This window comes from Heloderma suspectum, chromosome 3 (assembly GCF_057233095.1).
Source record: "Heloderma suspectum isolate Gila_16-S chromosome 3, 16-S_ref, whole genome shotgun sequence".
Taxonomy (NCBI): domain Eukaryota; kingdom Metazoa; phylum Chordata; class Lepidosauria; order Squamata; family Helodermatidae; genus Heloderma; species Heloderma suspectum.
The window spans coordinates 122,390,319-122,406,784 of record NC_139460.1 but is presented as its reverse complement, the minus strand read 5'-3'; the positions used below and the strand labels follow the sequence as shown (position 1 = coordinate 122,406,784).

The 16,466-nt window shown below is 43.0% G+C and overlaps 2 protein-coding genes across 2 annotated transcripts in view; one reads left to right on the top strand and one right to left on the bottom strand.

Annotated features, from left to right (window-relative positions):
- GABRA5 (gamma-aminobutyric acid type A receptor subunit alpha5) overlaps positions 1-16,466 on the top strand; it is a 73,544-nt gene that overhangs the window by 35,200 nt on the left and 21,878 nt on the right. Inside the window, exon 5 of the mRNA XM_084841779.1 lies at positions 5,581-5,663. Within this exon, the coding sequence (XP_084697905.1) occupies positions 5,581-5,663 (83 nt within the window). The remainder of the gene's footprint in view (positions 1-5,580; positions 5,664-16,466) is intronic.
- The window catches only part of GABRB3 (gamma-aminobutyric acid type A receptor subunit beta3), a 258,047-nt gene that overhangs the window by 227,835 nt on the left and 13,746 nt on the right, over positions 1-16,466 (bottom strand). The window lies entirely within an intron of this gene.

The following is a 16,466-nucleotide window of genomic DNA, read 5'->3' as shown; positions in this document are numbered from 1 at the left end:
TGATAGCACCTGATGCAATCGCGGAGAATGAGAATGAGAAGGCCCAGAAGGGAGTGAGAAAAAATGCGATAAAACTAGTTCCCTGAATGTGTTCCATACTCAACTGGCTCTTGGAGATGTTTGCCCAGGGCTGGCAAGGAGAAAGGATCGAGCTCTTCTCTATCACAAATTGTGAGATGGAAGAGAAGATGTTCCACGCAATATGACTTTCATATCTTGATGGTTAATATTTAGTGTCCCTGGCAGGCAGGAGAGAATCAAGAGATTCTATGGACCAGGATTTTTTAGCATGCTGTTTATAGATATAAATAAACCAGACTGTATTTCCCATTCAACCCAGTGCTCATATGATCATATGACCATAGAAGCATATCCATTACGTTCAATGGAGCTTACAAGCCTTTCTATATGAGGTTTTATTGTGTGCTCATGCTTGCTCACTCATGGTAGTTTGCAGGTCCTCCACACAATGTCATCCTCCTCTAGGGTCTGTCCTGTGATTTGCAACCATTATCGTGGGGTTTTTTTTCCTAATGAGGAAAGTGTGGTATTATTTAGAAATGGTGGAATGAGAGTCTTGTGTAATTGTGCAATTCTGCTATACCATAGCGCCAACCAGTGGGTGTATAATGAAACATATAGAAAGGCAAGAAAGAAACCCCCTGGGGAAAAAGCACGTGTAAAGGAGCCGATCTTAATCTTGCAAAGACTCCAGAAGAAGAAGCCTCGATAAAGGTGCAGGATAAAAGCCTCATGTAGAAATGTCCTACTTCTCAGTGAGTTGTCTTAGAATTGCAGTTGGAAGGCCTGCCTGCTTTGCAGCTACCTCTGCTTCTGTTTGGTTCAGTAGTGCATCATGGGATGCGATCAGAAAGGCCCTTGGAAAAGGCAGGCACCTCTTCCCCTGGGGTGCTCCTCGGCCAAAGTGAAAAGCAAGCAGTGCATCCCTCACAATTGGACCTATAAACCATAACGCCTGAAGCCTGCTTCCTGTGTATTGAGGCCGTGAGAGTTGGAGGCAGTTTATGATAACAACTGAAGAGAAAATTGTAGGAGATAAAATCTCTGTCACATTTCAGTGGCTAATACATGACAGTCATCTTAGACTGTGGTGAACACATTTTGTCCCATACAAAAGGGGGACTTATGCAAAGTAGTTCTAGTTTTGACTAGGGAGGTGGATTTTCTAGAAAATTTTGAATTGGAAACTTTTCCAGCCAATTTTCCAATTCCTTAAACTGATTGGAATCCAGTCAGTAAGTCAGTCATGTGTGTGCATGCGTGCAGTCTTTCAGTCATAACGTGAGTTGAACGGCTAATACGTATAACAACTGGCCATTGTGCACATCCACTGCATCTTCGGGAGAATGTGAATATAATCTGTTCATATCTCCAGCCATTATGCATAATCTCTAAGAGGCCTTGGGGAATGTGCATATCTTGACTGTATTTTGCACATTCTCCAGGCATTATGTATAATCTTCAATGGACCTTGGGGAATGTGCAAAATGTAACCCTAATGAGGTTTGAGAAAACAATCCTATGGCCTCTGAGCAGAACCTCAAATATCAGAGGCTCTACTCTGTCTTTTGCCCTGTCAGCAAGAGCCCACGGGGCAGAAGTGTGGCAGGAGTCAGGGATTCTTGTATTGTTCCTCTATCCACAGATGGAAGAAAAATCAGTTCCTCCCATTGCGGGCAATAGAAACAAAACTTTTAGACCAGCTCTTGAGCTGGTCGAAGATTTTCTCAGGTCAGGGACATGGTCAGGGGCTGACAGGGCTTAGGATTCTGTGGATCCTCAGCCACTCCCTGCCCACTGGCACACTCCAGCACATCGTTTCCCGCCCTTTACAAGGTCAGAGTTCTCACCTCAGAGGGAGCTGCCACAGAAACCTCTGCAGAGAAGGGGGCTCTGACTTCATAAAAAAAAACCCTCCAATGTCGGAGCTTTGACAAAGACCTCGGAGGGGGGTTTCTGAACAACCGTAGGACCCCGGGGACGCTGTTCAGGCACTGCTGTCTGGCGATCATAGGATTGCTCCCTAAATGTTATTTTCCAACAAACTCAGTGCTTCAGTTGGACAGCGTGCTCGCTCCCTATTGTGCCAGCAGTTGTTTCCGCTATTGCCACAGTCACGTTGGATCCCGTCCAATGCATTTTTCTTTTTTAGTTTTAAAATGGAAAATTGGCAGTGGAAAAATTCCCACCTCACCTCCCTGGCTTTGCTGATCTGTAGACACTAATTGCTATTGCTTATTGGCTACAAACTATTGCTGGCACTGTATAAGTTGATATATGGCAAATGGTTGGTTTTTCCTGTCAGCGGTGTAACAATAATGAATCCACAGCTTTCTTTTCATTGCCCCAGTAGAGGACCCTTCTCCGCTCCTGTAAGAATGTTGCAGTAGCTTCTCGATAAAGGCGGGCATGATGTAGCGATTCCACCAGATGTAGTGATGGCCGCCAACTTGGATGGCTTTAAAAGGGGATTGGCCAAATTCATAGAGGAGAAGGCTATCAAACTGTATTTGTTTTTTATTGTTTTAATCAAGTTTTATGTATGATTTTAAGCTGCCTGGAGTGCCATTTTTCCTGGTAAAAAGGTGGGGTACAAATCAAATCAGTCCATCAATGATAAATGGCTACTGGTCATGATGGCTGTGTATCACCTCCAGTATCGGAGGCAGTGTTCTTCGATCCACCATCTGCTGGGGGACATGAGCATAAGGGGGCTGCATGTCCTACTTGTGGGTTTCCAAGGGGTATCTGGTTGGCCACTGTGCACAGGCTAGATAGGCCTTTGGTCTGATCCAGCAGGGCTCGTCTTATGTTCTTAAAGGGCATCCCCTCAGGACTGTAAGCATTTTATACTGACCAACACCAAATCAAAGCATTGCTCCAGTGAGATTCAGAGGCTGATCCAGGAATTTAGGTGGTAAACTAACATTTGCACATTCGCATACAGTCCATAATTTGGTGTATTTTGATTTAGGATGACCAGTAGCAAAAGGAGAAGAGGGCTCATGGGCCTTTAATGGACAGTACCTAAAAGGGGATTGCAGGAACTGTGGCTTGTCATGTGAGCCAATGGCAGCCAACACTGTGGAGAGGGGCTGGGGAAATATGCGATGACCGCAGGACATCATGGGAGACATTCTACCACTACACATTTCAGAATGGGAATTCAGCACAGGGCTGCAATGTTCATCTAATTCTGCTCTGACTGGTGTGGTCCGTGTCTGGTATGGGCTCCATTTCTTTCATTCTTTCCTTACGTGGTTTGCAGCCAATTATTGTGGTTAGGTATACAGGGCCTGGTAGGACTTATGTACCCTTTCTGCACTGATAGGGGAAAGGAGGGGTCACCAACCTTTTTTGTGTCAGTGAGCACATTTGGAATTTTGAGAAAGTGTTGTGGGCACTCTCACAAAATGCCTACCATGGGGCAGGTTGGCCATTCACAAAATGGATGCCATGGGGCAGGTTGGCCATTCACAAAATGGCTGCCATGGTGTGAGTATGGCCAGTCACAAAACACCCATTTCCTAGAAGGCAAACTGGTGAGGCTAAACACAGAGTAGCTTTCCCAAGAACAAGTACAAGGCAGAGGTGGGCTAGAAGCTCCAAAACACAAAACCATTTTTATTTTTTTTTTACAAACTGATCTGGCTCAGAGACAAGTAACTTGTCCAGTAATGTCAAATGGGGCCCAGAGACATTATTGGAAATAAAGATGGCCTGGAGAGTGGTGCTTCACATTGCAGCCCATCAGCCTCCCAGTTAATTTATTGTGTTAGATTAAAAACCTATTTAAAAAATAAAAAAAAACAGGAGGGGCTGAGAGCCTGGTGGGTGCCAAGAGAGGCATCCACAGGTGTAGTGATGTCCATGGACACCACATTGGCTACCCCAGGGATAAAGGATTTGGCTCCACTGTCATAATAAAGGCCCTCCATAATGGTTGCGCTGAATTACCCACTGTGCTGAAGGAGACACCTGCTATCCCTAATAAGAGTAATCCTTTGCCCACATGTCGCTCCTGCTATTTGAGGGTTTTGAAAGCACTTCACAAAAGCACACGCAGATATAAATAGTAATTAGGCCTCATCACAATCCTGCTGTAGCAAACTAGTAATGATCACTTTTTCTAAGTATGGAAATTTGCATAGACTGTGACTACGAGGAGGAAATTAACAGGAGTTCCAGATTCAGAATTCTGAGTTGTCATGGCTCAGCTATGTTGCTGCACAGTCTGATCAGGAACTCTGGAGTGCAGGTGGTCAAAAGCAAGAAGAGAGCCTGGATAAATATAGCCTAACGGGTGATATTTCCTTCCCTACAGAGGGCCTCAGCAAGGCTTGCCCAGCTGGAATCCCTTAAGGTATAAGAAGGAATTAACACTGGCCAAGAGCAAAGCAGGGAAATTGTTAATGGGATTAGAGGAAAGTGAATCATGTCAAGTACACAAAATATTGAACAGTGAACAAAAAATGAAAAGTCAGTCTGGTGACTTTCTAACGTTTCACCTGCTGAGTTCCTTTCACACTTATTTGCCTTACAAGTACAGCGTTGGAGAATGACTAGTTTATAATTCCATTTGTAAGCATCATAGTGTGCATACTAATTCACAGTTAACCCTTGTAAGTCCCATTGATTTCAATGGGAGAAAGCTGGGATTGTGTCTTTAATATTTTATTCTATAACATGTGCATGCATGGGTCTGAGGTCATGTGAGGTGACATTAGACGTCTCTTTGCAGTATTTGAATTGCCAAGTGCAGTTTATATATGCAAGTCCTCATTTGACATGGCTGTCCCATCCAATTCAGTGGGTCTGCTCTAAGAATGACTAAATGTAGATCCAGCCCACAATTTCAAAAACATTACCCTTACTCTGAAGGGGTACTGACTTCACCAAATAATAAACTTAGATGGGATCTCAAGGGTTGGCAGGACTGATGCTTTGCCAAATGCAAGAATTTTACCTAAAGCATTTTTTGCAGGGTGGGGGGACTAACAAGCTGTTCCCTCTTTGGGTAGTATCCACTGTTGTCACAGCATTAGTGCTACTGATGTTGCACTAGCATAAACCAACACCACTGCAATGTCATTAGTGCTTTCTAGGCAAAGAGAAGTCCCCACTTTTTCCCTTTACTCCCAAGCACTAGTGACATTGGTTTACACTGCAATTGATTTACCTTACAATGTCATTGGTTTACACTACAATGTCATCATTAGTGCTTTCCAGGCAAGGAGAAATCCCCACTTTTTCCCTTTACCCCCAAGCGCTAGTGACATTGGTTTACACTAGTGCTGTGACGGCACTGGTCCGCCAAAGTTGTTAGAAACAGTTAAAAATTAAGTTAGTAAGGAAGTGGTTAATTAAGCTGAATGAAAAAAACAATTCTATCATTGAGAAATTATTAAAGCTCCTGTTGGTAACCTAGAAATCATTTAATTACCAAGGGACACACACATGCTGATACTGTGTATATGGTACAACATTTTTTTTCCTGTGAATCGAAAGACAGACTTGAACTCTCTCTCTCTCTCTCTCTCTCTCCCGCCTTTCTGCTAGATTGACCATCTCCGCCGAATGTCCCATGCAACTAGAAGACTTCCCCATGGATGCCCATGCTTGTCCATTGAAATTTGGAAGCTGTAAGTGTTTCATTCTGTTGAGTAAGATATAGGAATGACATTTTTATGGGGCTTTTGTGTTCAGTCAGGACAGCTTAATGGTGAAGAATCTCCATCTGACATGCCTGTTCCTAATAGTCCTTCATTTGGTCTAGCTCAGGAGTGGGGACCTTTTATGGCTGAGGCCAGGGATGCTTGAGGAATTTGGTCTTTCTGAATTCCGGTACAAAGTGACTTGAGCTGCCCCTCCTAGATGTATGTGCAGAACCGAACGTAGCAATCCACTGGATTTTGCACATCTCCAAGTGTTGCGATGAAGTTTTTGGCTCAAAGAACACATCAGAATACATTTAGGAATGCATATTTTGAGAGAAAATGTGTCTGAGAATGTGTATTTTGAGAGAAAATCATAGAAAATATCTATTTTAAATGCTGTTTTTCATGTGGACTTAAAAAAATGACACATTAATGTGGGAAAAGGATGCAATAGACATACGAGTGAACACATGTGGAAATGAAATGGACTGGAAATAGACTGATCCAACCACTCCCTTCCCAGGCCACTATCTATGGTTGCTTCCTTATAATCCCAATGGCGATAATCTCAATGGCAAGCCACACTCAGTGTGTGTACTATGATGACCTTGTAGCTAGCAGCCAGAGGGGTGAATCGACCTCATCAAAAGTGAACTGAGTTAACAGTAGTTGGGCTGTGAGCCGCAAGGAAAGGCGGGCTTGAGGGTCATAGAGGCTGCCTTGGGCACATGCGCTGGGCATTGCCAAGATTCCTCCATTTCTGCTTGCATCTCCCTGGACATCATCCATCTGGGGGAGAGTGCTTGGGATGCACTTTATTTCATAATGAGAGAACTATCGTGTGGCACACGGCTTCATTAGGAGCTGAAAGCAGAGCTGCTAGGTGATGTGTGTGACTGGGGGATCATGAATGTCTGGGGGGGGCGGTATATTTATGAGAAAATGTGATTCCATTAAGTAAGTCTCAAATTGTGTTCATACAGTAGTTTCGTGTGTACTCTTATGTAATGTTCTATGCAACCCGCATAGCTTTTCAGTAGACACGCAGACATTCATAGCGTTTTCTCTCCAGAGATCCACAATGTGCCTCTTTCTCAGGAACACAGTGTAAGTTGAATTTCTCCCATACAGTATGCGTAATCCCATGTTTAGGCCCATATATAAAGGATTTGGAAGGGTGGGTGGGTGGATGGGTGAGGGGGCTATGTTGCACCATATTCCAGGGTCCAATAATTTGGGCACATCATTGGTGGTTCTTTTTCATTTGACACCATTCATAATTGTGATATAGATAAATGGAAGAACATATACACACACACACACACACACACACAGAATTGCCAAGTTGAAACATGAGAAAATGCATAGCCCTTCAACAGCTCCAAAGCAGCAATAAAAGATGAAGATTAACCTGACCTGAATGTCCCTTAGTCCAGTTATCCACCCTCATTTCATGCCTGTTTGGGGGCAAAAAAAAGAGTGTTGCTTGCTGCAGCAGTAGGAAGAACATGGAGGGTGAAGGGACTTTTGGAAGATTAGAGTGGGAGAAGCCACATCTAGATTGGTTTTTCAACTGTGTAGCAGTTGAAAGCTACACCTGCTCTTTGGATTGAATCCTGGTACTCCTCTACCATTCAGTTTTTATTACTCCATGATTAACATCATGTGGACAGAAAGTGGGGCTGCTTGCACTGGTTCTGCCCCCACTGTTGCGCCCCCTGAATGAATGAGTCAGTGGTAGGTGTTGCAGATCTCCATTCAAACAGCAAATGTCCATTTTGAGACTGGGTCTGTAAAAACAACTGGCCAAATTTTGGGAGTTTTCTGTTTCCTCCCGTATCCCCTGCTTTTTGTACCACTCAGCCTGATGAAGAGCTCTGGAGAACTCGAAAGCTTGCACATTTTTGTGGATTGTTGGTTGGTCCTAGTAAAGGTATTGCCCAACTATGGATCTTGGCTTTTTTTGTGCTCATGGTCCAGCACAACTCTCTTTGTTTTTTGTATGTATTTAAATTAGAATATTTCTAAATTTGCACCTATACATATAAATTTGCAGATGCAGATGCTATTCAGATTGGTTTCCTCTTTTGTCTTCTTTTTTGGGTGATAAATTCCTCTTTTTTGGCAATGTTTCTGGCCTCCCTAGAGAGGCGTACTGCCTCCAATACTGGAAGTAATACATAGCCATCATGACTAGTAGCCATTGACAGGCTTGTTCTCTGTGAATTTGTCCAATCCCCTTTTAATACCACCCAGGTTGGTGGCCATCATTACATCTTGTTGTAGTGAATTCCAGAGGTTAACTATAAGTGCATTTGGCACCACTGGGCCATAAACCCCCAGTGAATGGTGACCTAGTTTCAATGAGGCACAGCTGCGTGGAACCCTGACAAGATAAGGGGGTGTTTGTTTGTTTTCCGCATACCCAGTATCACATTTTAGGCCAACTTTATCTTTGTAAAAAGCCTATGAATTAGTCCTTTGCCCAAGACCAGCTAGTGAGTTTCTGAATCTGAACTGGCTCCAGAAAATCCACACCCCAAACTCAGCATTTTTAGCCTCTGCCTGGATGGTCAGGTTCCAACTCAGCCAAGTACTGTAGCACATGCTGATATTTTTAACACTGGAAAAGGCTGCTTCTTATGATACTTTCCACATTCAGATACAAAGATGTGCAGTAGCATCAGGTGGCAGTAGCATTCACCCATTCAAACTGCCACTCTTCTCAGCAGAGTACGCTGAAACAACAGTCAACCTGGACTGACCCATCTGTTCTATGGTACATTTCTGGGTGAAGTACAATCTAAACACAAAAGTTCCCTTTTCTCTTTTTGTCAGTGCAACAAGGTAGAAAGCACATACATCCACCTGTGCTATACTGGCTGTGAGATGGGGGCAGATCAGGCCTGAATGCCTCTTCTTACTCTAGTGGAAACCGACGCATGCTTGATTTGGGCATATTCCAGGTGGGAATGCGTGCCTCTCCTAGCAGCTGTGGGAAGGGACGCTACCTGTAAAAACTGGAGCCCTTTGTGACTTCAGCAGTGTGCACTGCACAAATAAGTGTTTGTGTCTGTAGACACGACTAGGTGGTTCTGCACTGGAGTGGGCCTCAAAATGGGTGAACTAGCCTCTGTTCCTTTCTTAGTCAGCATCTTGCCTTCTTGGTCACCATGTGAAGAAAAGGGGTAGATCAGCATGGAGGTTTGCAGCAGTGGAGAAGCTGTTCTTCTAAACCAGAGATATTGAACCTCTTTCAGTCCCAGGGATTAATTCCAATTTGGAAAAGCTCTTGGGGGCTTAAAGCTCTTAATGCCAGTCGCTAGGCCTCAGGAGAGGCCTTTCATTTAGAATGGGTGGGGGGACTGCACAAAAGCTGGGAAACCATGAAATGATCAAAGGGAGCGAGGCCAGGGTAAAGGGGCATGGCCTTCTGAGGACCCCAGGAGAGCTGGATTTGGCCCCTGGGCCTCAGTTTCTGCACCCCTGTTCTAAAGGGTAAAGGCCCTTTACCCAGATTCCTGCACTAAAGATTGTTAGGAAACCAGTACAGACTCCCAGTGCCAGAACTTATTCAGAGGCTGAGAGGTGTTTTGAAAGCACCAAATGATGTGGGTTAGAGCTCATAAGGGGCTTTTCAGTTTGTCCAGGAATATCTAAGGGGACACTAACATTACTTCTGCTCTCAGTGGTCCTCTGACCCTTATCAACTGATGCATTCAGACTATAATTCAAAACTGTGTTTCCTTTTAGGCCCCTGCAGGTATATCCCATTATGACCAAGCTCTGAGCCACTTCGCATGCAGGAGTATTCTCTGTTTGGCTGCTTTGGCAATCCCAAGCTCTAGAAGAGCAAGTTAAAGTAACTCCGTTTGCCTTATGCATTCCTTTGCTGCTGATAAAATATTAAGCACATCAGCATCAATGGAATCACAGCATGCTATGGGGCAGACAGCCAGCAGCTCAACGTCTACTTTGTTCATCAGGCACCCATTCTCCCCATCCCTCAAAACCAAAGTGTTTCTTCCCAAGCACAACATGATGGACTTGTATTAAATTAGCCCCTTCAGGTGTATCGTGCTCTGATGTAAAATCCATAAGCCATTTCTATCAAGCCTTCTAAAGCCGTGCCTTTTGCTTCTCTCTTCTCTCTACAGCCTGTTTTCTTTCAAATGGCTTTCCTAATAAAAGTCTTTTTTATTTTTCATATATCGGAGGGGGGTGGTGTTGTGGAAGTCAGTTTTGAAATTAAAACAGCAGAGCAGTTTGTGGCGAGATGGAGGTGAGGCAGTCAGTGGGTAAGCAAACAGAAAGCAGACAACACAGGATAAAGTACAGAAGGAAAACTAGATGGGAACATGATACACAAGAATGAACCAGTGGTAATCATGGCCTGCTACATTATGCTCTTTGGACAGTGTGCTTGCAATAACCATATTAGAATGTCTTGGGCCAGATCTACACCTTGTGTCGTATCGATCTGATTCCATCATGGTGACGCTATATCCGTCTTGCGCATTTATATCTCGTAGCATGCACAATGGGCATCTGTTGTGGTATTTTGGTTAATATGGAATAAAAAGTGGGAAATACCACTAGAAAAGTGGTATATGGAATGCATAATGTGCCACAACAGTTATCGGTGCACGTCAATACCGATAAAAAGCACTAGTGTAAATCTAATCTTGGTTAATTATAGAAGAACATATGAAGAGCCCTGCTGGATCAGACCAAAGACCTATTTCATCCATTTTGTTTCTCACAGTGGCCAAGGAGATGGCCATGGAAAGCCCACAAGCAGAACGTGGGTACAGTGCTCCTCTCCTGCTGTTATTCCCCAATGACTGGTATTCAGAGGCTTGCTGACTCTGATGCTGGAGCTGATATAAACTAGCCATTGTGACTAGTGGCCTTTGATAGCTTTATCCTCCATGAATTGATCTAATCCTCCTTTAAAGCCATCTAAGGGCCAAAACAGACATTACGTTTAAATGTGTGTCTAGCAGCTGGGTGTTTGTTTTCAGTTTTACTCAGAATATGTGCTGGGGCCTTGATCTGGATTGGGACCCTAGTGTGAGAGGTAGTGTGGGAGCTTTTAAGATCCAGATCAGGTCCCCTTTGCCTACCCCAGAGTAAAAAGGGAAAGCAAATATAGCAGCTAGACACACATTTACAGAAATGACTGCTTTGGCCCTTATTTGATGGCCATCACCACATCTTGTGGAAACAAATTCCATAATTTAGCTGTGCTCTATGTGAAGAAGGACTTCCTCTTGGCTGTCCTGAATCTCCCGCCATTTAGCTTCGTTGGATCATCCTAGGTTATGAGAGAAGATAAACTCTCCCCCACACACACTTTTTCCACACCGTGCATAATTTTATTTATAGACCTCTATCATAAAACAGGAACTCTGTTTCCTGCCAACAGGAAGCTCTGGCATGGGCTGGTCCATGAAGTCACGAAGAGTCAGAAGCGACTGAACGAATAAACAACAACATCATAAAATAAACAATATCTTTTGAGGATGTATTTCTTTGAAATTCTGCATCTGTCCTAGACAGAGACAAGCAGTTTAAGGATAAGTACTTGTTGCCAGTTTGGTACCAGGGAATAAGGAAAGCAAAATAAATGGGGCAGTAGCTTTGATTGGTCCATCCTTTTATCAATGCAGGCATATGCAATCTTCATTATTCTTGTTCTTTGCCTAACAAAGATTTAAGGCCCAATCCTATGCATGTTTAGACAAAGAAAAGTCCTACTTTTCCCAGCCAAGAATGCTGGGAGTTGTGGGACTTTTTTTCTGTCTAAACATGATAAGATTGGGCCCTTAGCTGTTGTTCCATCTTTTCTAATGAAAAATTCTGTGTAACTTGAACGTTCACACATGCACCCCAACAGAAACTGAGCTGTTAAAAATTGAGCTCCTCTCTTGTGCTTTTGCTGATCTGGGAACAGAGTGGTTACAAAGCCTTCTATTAGGTTTAAAGGGAAATGTTTCAGTGGTCCATTGTCCATGTACTATTTGGCTACGGGTTGTTAGGGTTTTTTGCCAGTCTGGTGAATTCCAACGAAGTATCTGCTTTAGTAGCCTTTGGCTCCCTCACTGGGTATAGCTATGCCCAATAGATATTCTGCAGTTCTTGAGTAAAGCTTTCCAGCAGCTCAATAGAAGCAGGTAAATAAGATTATGATTTTTTACAAACAAGCTATTTGGAGCAGAAAGAGGTCAAATGACTTTCCTTCAAGATTATGTCAGCTAAGCAATGTCAGATGAAGACTTCACCCCACTTCTTTGGTCTACGTAGCAAATGTCTAATCCAGACAAAAGAGGCCCCCTGCTAGGACAATTGATTTAAGGCCCAATCCTATGCATGTTTACACAGAAGAAAGTCCTATAATCCGTGGGAGTTGAAGGACTTTCTTTTGTCTAAACATACATAAGATTGTGCCCTTAGTTCCGAAATCTCATTTTGCACATAGTGTTAATGATATTGCATTCACCTCGCTCCAAGATGAATTTGCTAATGCTTGTAAATGTTTTGACAGCGTGATACTTGTACAGGAATTTTGACGTGATTAAAATTTTGCGGCTTTCTATACCCTTGACTGAAGGCTTTTACACATCTCCAACAGGACAGATTTGTGTGTGTATGCTGTAAAACTGACCTTCCAAAGTACATAACCTTTGGACACATTTTCTAGACAAGGAAACCATCTAGGAATAGAGATATCTGTTGCTATGTCAGCCTCAAGGAATAAGTAACATTAAAAAATAAAGTGGTTGTTATCTTTTATTAGCTCAGTTTCTGCTGATGCAGTATTATGCAAGTGCTGAGATCCTTAACTGGAGATTTGCTTCATTCCTGATGGAGAGCTCTGTATAACTTGGAAATTTGCACCCTCCTTCACGCTATTCATTCTGCCTTCTGGCATTGCTTAAATAGGCTTTTTTTAAACATGCACACACACACCTGTCACTGACACTTTGTAGATCAATAAATAATCCCATTGGTTTCATAGCTACAATGATCAGTCTTAGATGTGATGATAGTAGGTGATCAACATACTTTGATATTGATATCTTAGATATATAGCTCAGGACAAGTGTGTTCATGCACTACTTAAGTCCTACATTATATCCTATTTTGAGAGTTTTAGTAGGTCTTAATTGGTACATCACCCCAGGACTGGTATTCAGCCCAAGGGTGAAACACTCTACAGCAATGTTTCCCAAACTGTGTTCCTCTGGTGTTCTGTGCAATGTGAATAGGGGTTCCATGAGAAAATTTCAGTGCTAGCCATATTTTGCCCTCTAAAATGTTAATATGACATTATATATGCATCAAAAATACTTAAGAGCGCAATCCTATGCATGTTTAGACAGGAAAAAAGGCCTACAACTCCCAGCATGCTGCAGCATGGCTGGCTGGGGCATGCTGGGAGTTGTAGGCCTTTTTTCTGGTTAAACATGCATGGGATTACTCCCTAAATTGAATAGTATTTAGATTGCAAAGGCTGCATTGTGGCCCCATTGGCTTCTGCCAGCTGGAGCCAATGAGGAAGACAGAGGCCATTTGGGGTGACCTTGAGAACACACAGCCCTATCAGAGCACAGCATCTGCATCACATGGCCAGGTCTCAGACTACAGATTCACAATGAGCATTGTCAGGAGCCGAGCCACCCTCTCTTCTGTAGGTAGCAGCAGCAGGCAGCTGAGAGGAGTGTGTCTCTGTCTGTGTTTGTCTCATTTTTGTTCCTGTCTGTATGGGTGAGAGAGGGTTTGGGTGCAGAACTAGGCTCTGTCAATCCATGTTAGGGCTTGGGTGCAGCTCCAGAGTTTCTAATTAATTTTTAGGGCTCTAGTCTATGCTGACCCTACTTTCCCCAACCTCCTTTTATCCTGGAGATATTTTATACCCCACAGAACCCCTAGAGCAACATCTATAGGTATGGTGAATATATTTCGAGCTTAAAAGTGTTCCGTGTCCAAGTTAGTTTGGGAAATGTTGTGCTAGAGTAATGCATTGAAATAGCTGCTTGTTGCCTTGACCTTTTTTTTAAAGTCACTTTTGAAGGGAGCAGCCTTCCCTTTCAAATCTCCCCTGTAGTTTGAAAGTAAATTTTGGAGAAAGGCATGGGGGGAGGAGGGGGGAGGGAAACCAGCTGCAAGGAAAGCTGGGGGCAGTGGAGTGCTGGCAGCACATTCTCAGACAACGCTAGGCGGAAGCCTGAACTTTTCCTGAGAATTCTTTGCCAAAGCTTGAAAAGAAAGTGGCGGGGGGTGGGGGGATGTTTGGCCATCTCTTGTCAGAAGTAGTCTGTTCTTATTTCCTATAGTTACCCATATAAAGTAAAACACATATATACATAAAATAAAGGAAGGAAAAAACACTTTGAAATGGAAATATAAATCTTGATGGAAAGAACTGAAAACAGGCATTAAAGTTACCTGAAACTATTTTCTAGAAGGAGCTGCTTGAGGCACTTCTAGGACTGACTGAAATAAGGAATAAGACTAACCAGAAGGAAAAATTAAGGGACCTCCAGAGTGCATTGCTTTCCAAAATAAATGAGATCATGGCCCTGAACAAAGTTTCTGCTCTCTAAAATTGTATAATTTATATTGTAAACCTACAACCAGAGCTGTGTTATTTCTTAACCTGTATTTTATATTGTAAAATACTTTGCATTCTGGCAATTATTATAATCAAATCAAATTATTATAATCTATAATAATAATAATGTATTTGTTCATTTATTTCTAGTAATCAGGTAAGCGCACACCAACTTACAGACTTTGTTTAATAGGGATTAATGTACGTTTAATGTACGGATCCCCCAACACAATGCAGAGGCTGATTTGGGGCTTTGGACTGGGCCCTGATCCACCTCAGACCAATTCGGACCCCAGAACCAAATCAAGATTTGGAAATCCAAATTATTCGGATTTTACATTTTCCTATTGACTTGCACTGGAAAACAGAAACAACTGTAACATTTTCAGTTTTTATGATAAATACATGATATTTGCGACCTGGCAATCCCTATGGAGGTTATTGAACCTGCCAGGTTTCAGATAGTTAGGTCCAGTAGTTTTTGTGGTAGCCACAAGTAAAATTTGCTTTTTCCAAGAAAATCCGTCAAAGCAAAGAGCTATAATTTTTTGTGTGCTTCCACGTAAGTGTATGGAATTTGGGGACATGGCAGTCCCTATGGAGGTGATTGAACCTGCCAAATTACAGACAGTTAGGTCCTGCGGCTTTTGTGCTAGCCATGCATAAAGTTTCCTTTTCTCAAAAACTAAAACAGAAGGTAAAAACAAACAAACAACACTGTCAAGCCCCACAGGGGATCAGAGATCCTAATCAGAAGGTGTTTAAAGTGACGTTTAGGAGGTCGCTATCCCTAATCTCTGGTGTAGGTTTTTTTTGAAGTGTAAAATAACCTCTCTCTCCTAGTACTTTCCGTTGGTCTGTCTTGAATCTGCCACTATTCAGTTTCACTGGATGACCTGAGGCTTTTCCCATTAAGGGAAGAAAAAAGTTAAACCTCTCTTTGGCTGCAATACACATTACCTGGGAGGAAGTCACGCTGAACTCAGTAGAGCTTATTTATTGCACTGCTCCACTTTCTCTACTCCATAAAATTTTATAAAGCTCCCCCCTTATTAGCCTTTTTTCTCAGTTAAATAGCCCAAACACTGAAGTCTTTCCCTACAGAGGAGTTGTTCCAGCCCTCTGGCCTGGGCACTGCTCCGACTGGGCTGCAGCTGCTGATTCTGCCCAAGAACAGGACGCACTATCCAGACTGGCTACTGGTCCCACCAGCACCTCACCCACGCCCACCTCTGCCCCTGCCAAGAGCAGCACCATGGGTGGTGGCACCCCTATTATATATTGTGTAGTGCTTTGCCCCACAGTATATATTGGACTGTGTATTAGTGCACTTTTTAGGCTACATTGTTTGCTTGTGCACAATAATGTGTATGCTGTACTCACACAGTGCATGCACACACACAGCACACACACAGCACACACACACACACACACACATACAACACCAAAAGGAAAGCGGATACAGAAAGAAAAAAACTACCTACATAACCTAAGGGGTGGGGGGAAGGGGAGTAATGCTAACACTAGCTATCTAAGTCCTAACAGAAGAGAAAAGGGGTTTGTTTTTGTTTGTTTTTAATAACAATATAGCTGAAGAGTTGAAAAATGGGAAGGGAAGGAATAGTAATTGAGAAGGGTCGGGGAGCCAAAGAACAAGCAATACACAAAGCAACGAAACAAACTGAAACCTAACAACTGGAAGAGAATTTTTTTTAAATATATATTTTTTGCTTTAAGAATCTAGAAGAAGGATTTAAGGGAAAGGGAAGACTAAGAAATGGAATGGAGAAGGGCTGGGTACTGGGAAGAAAAGCAAGTAGAGCTGCACTTGCACAATCCAGCAAATGCTCAGCAATAAAGAACTGTCCTCTTACACATCTACCAACTCTCTCTCTCACACTGGAAAACAAAAGCAGAATGTCCTGTTATATACAACCCCTCCTCCACCACTGTGACTGGAGACTGCTGGATTAAAAGTTCAGCCCTATCGGCAGCTAGAGATGTCATTTGCCAAGGCTCAGTTCCCCACTCCCAACTCCTCCTCTCCCCCTCCCTAATCTTAAACAAATAGTTACATTTCCCAGAAGCCTGTCTGGGCTTCAGAATCATCTGGATCGATTCAGATCGATCCGACTTGATTTGGACCAATCCGATTTGGTCCGAATCACCCC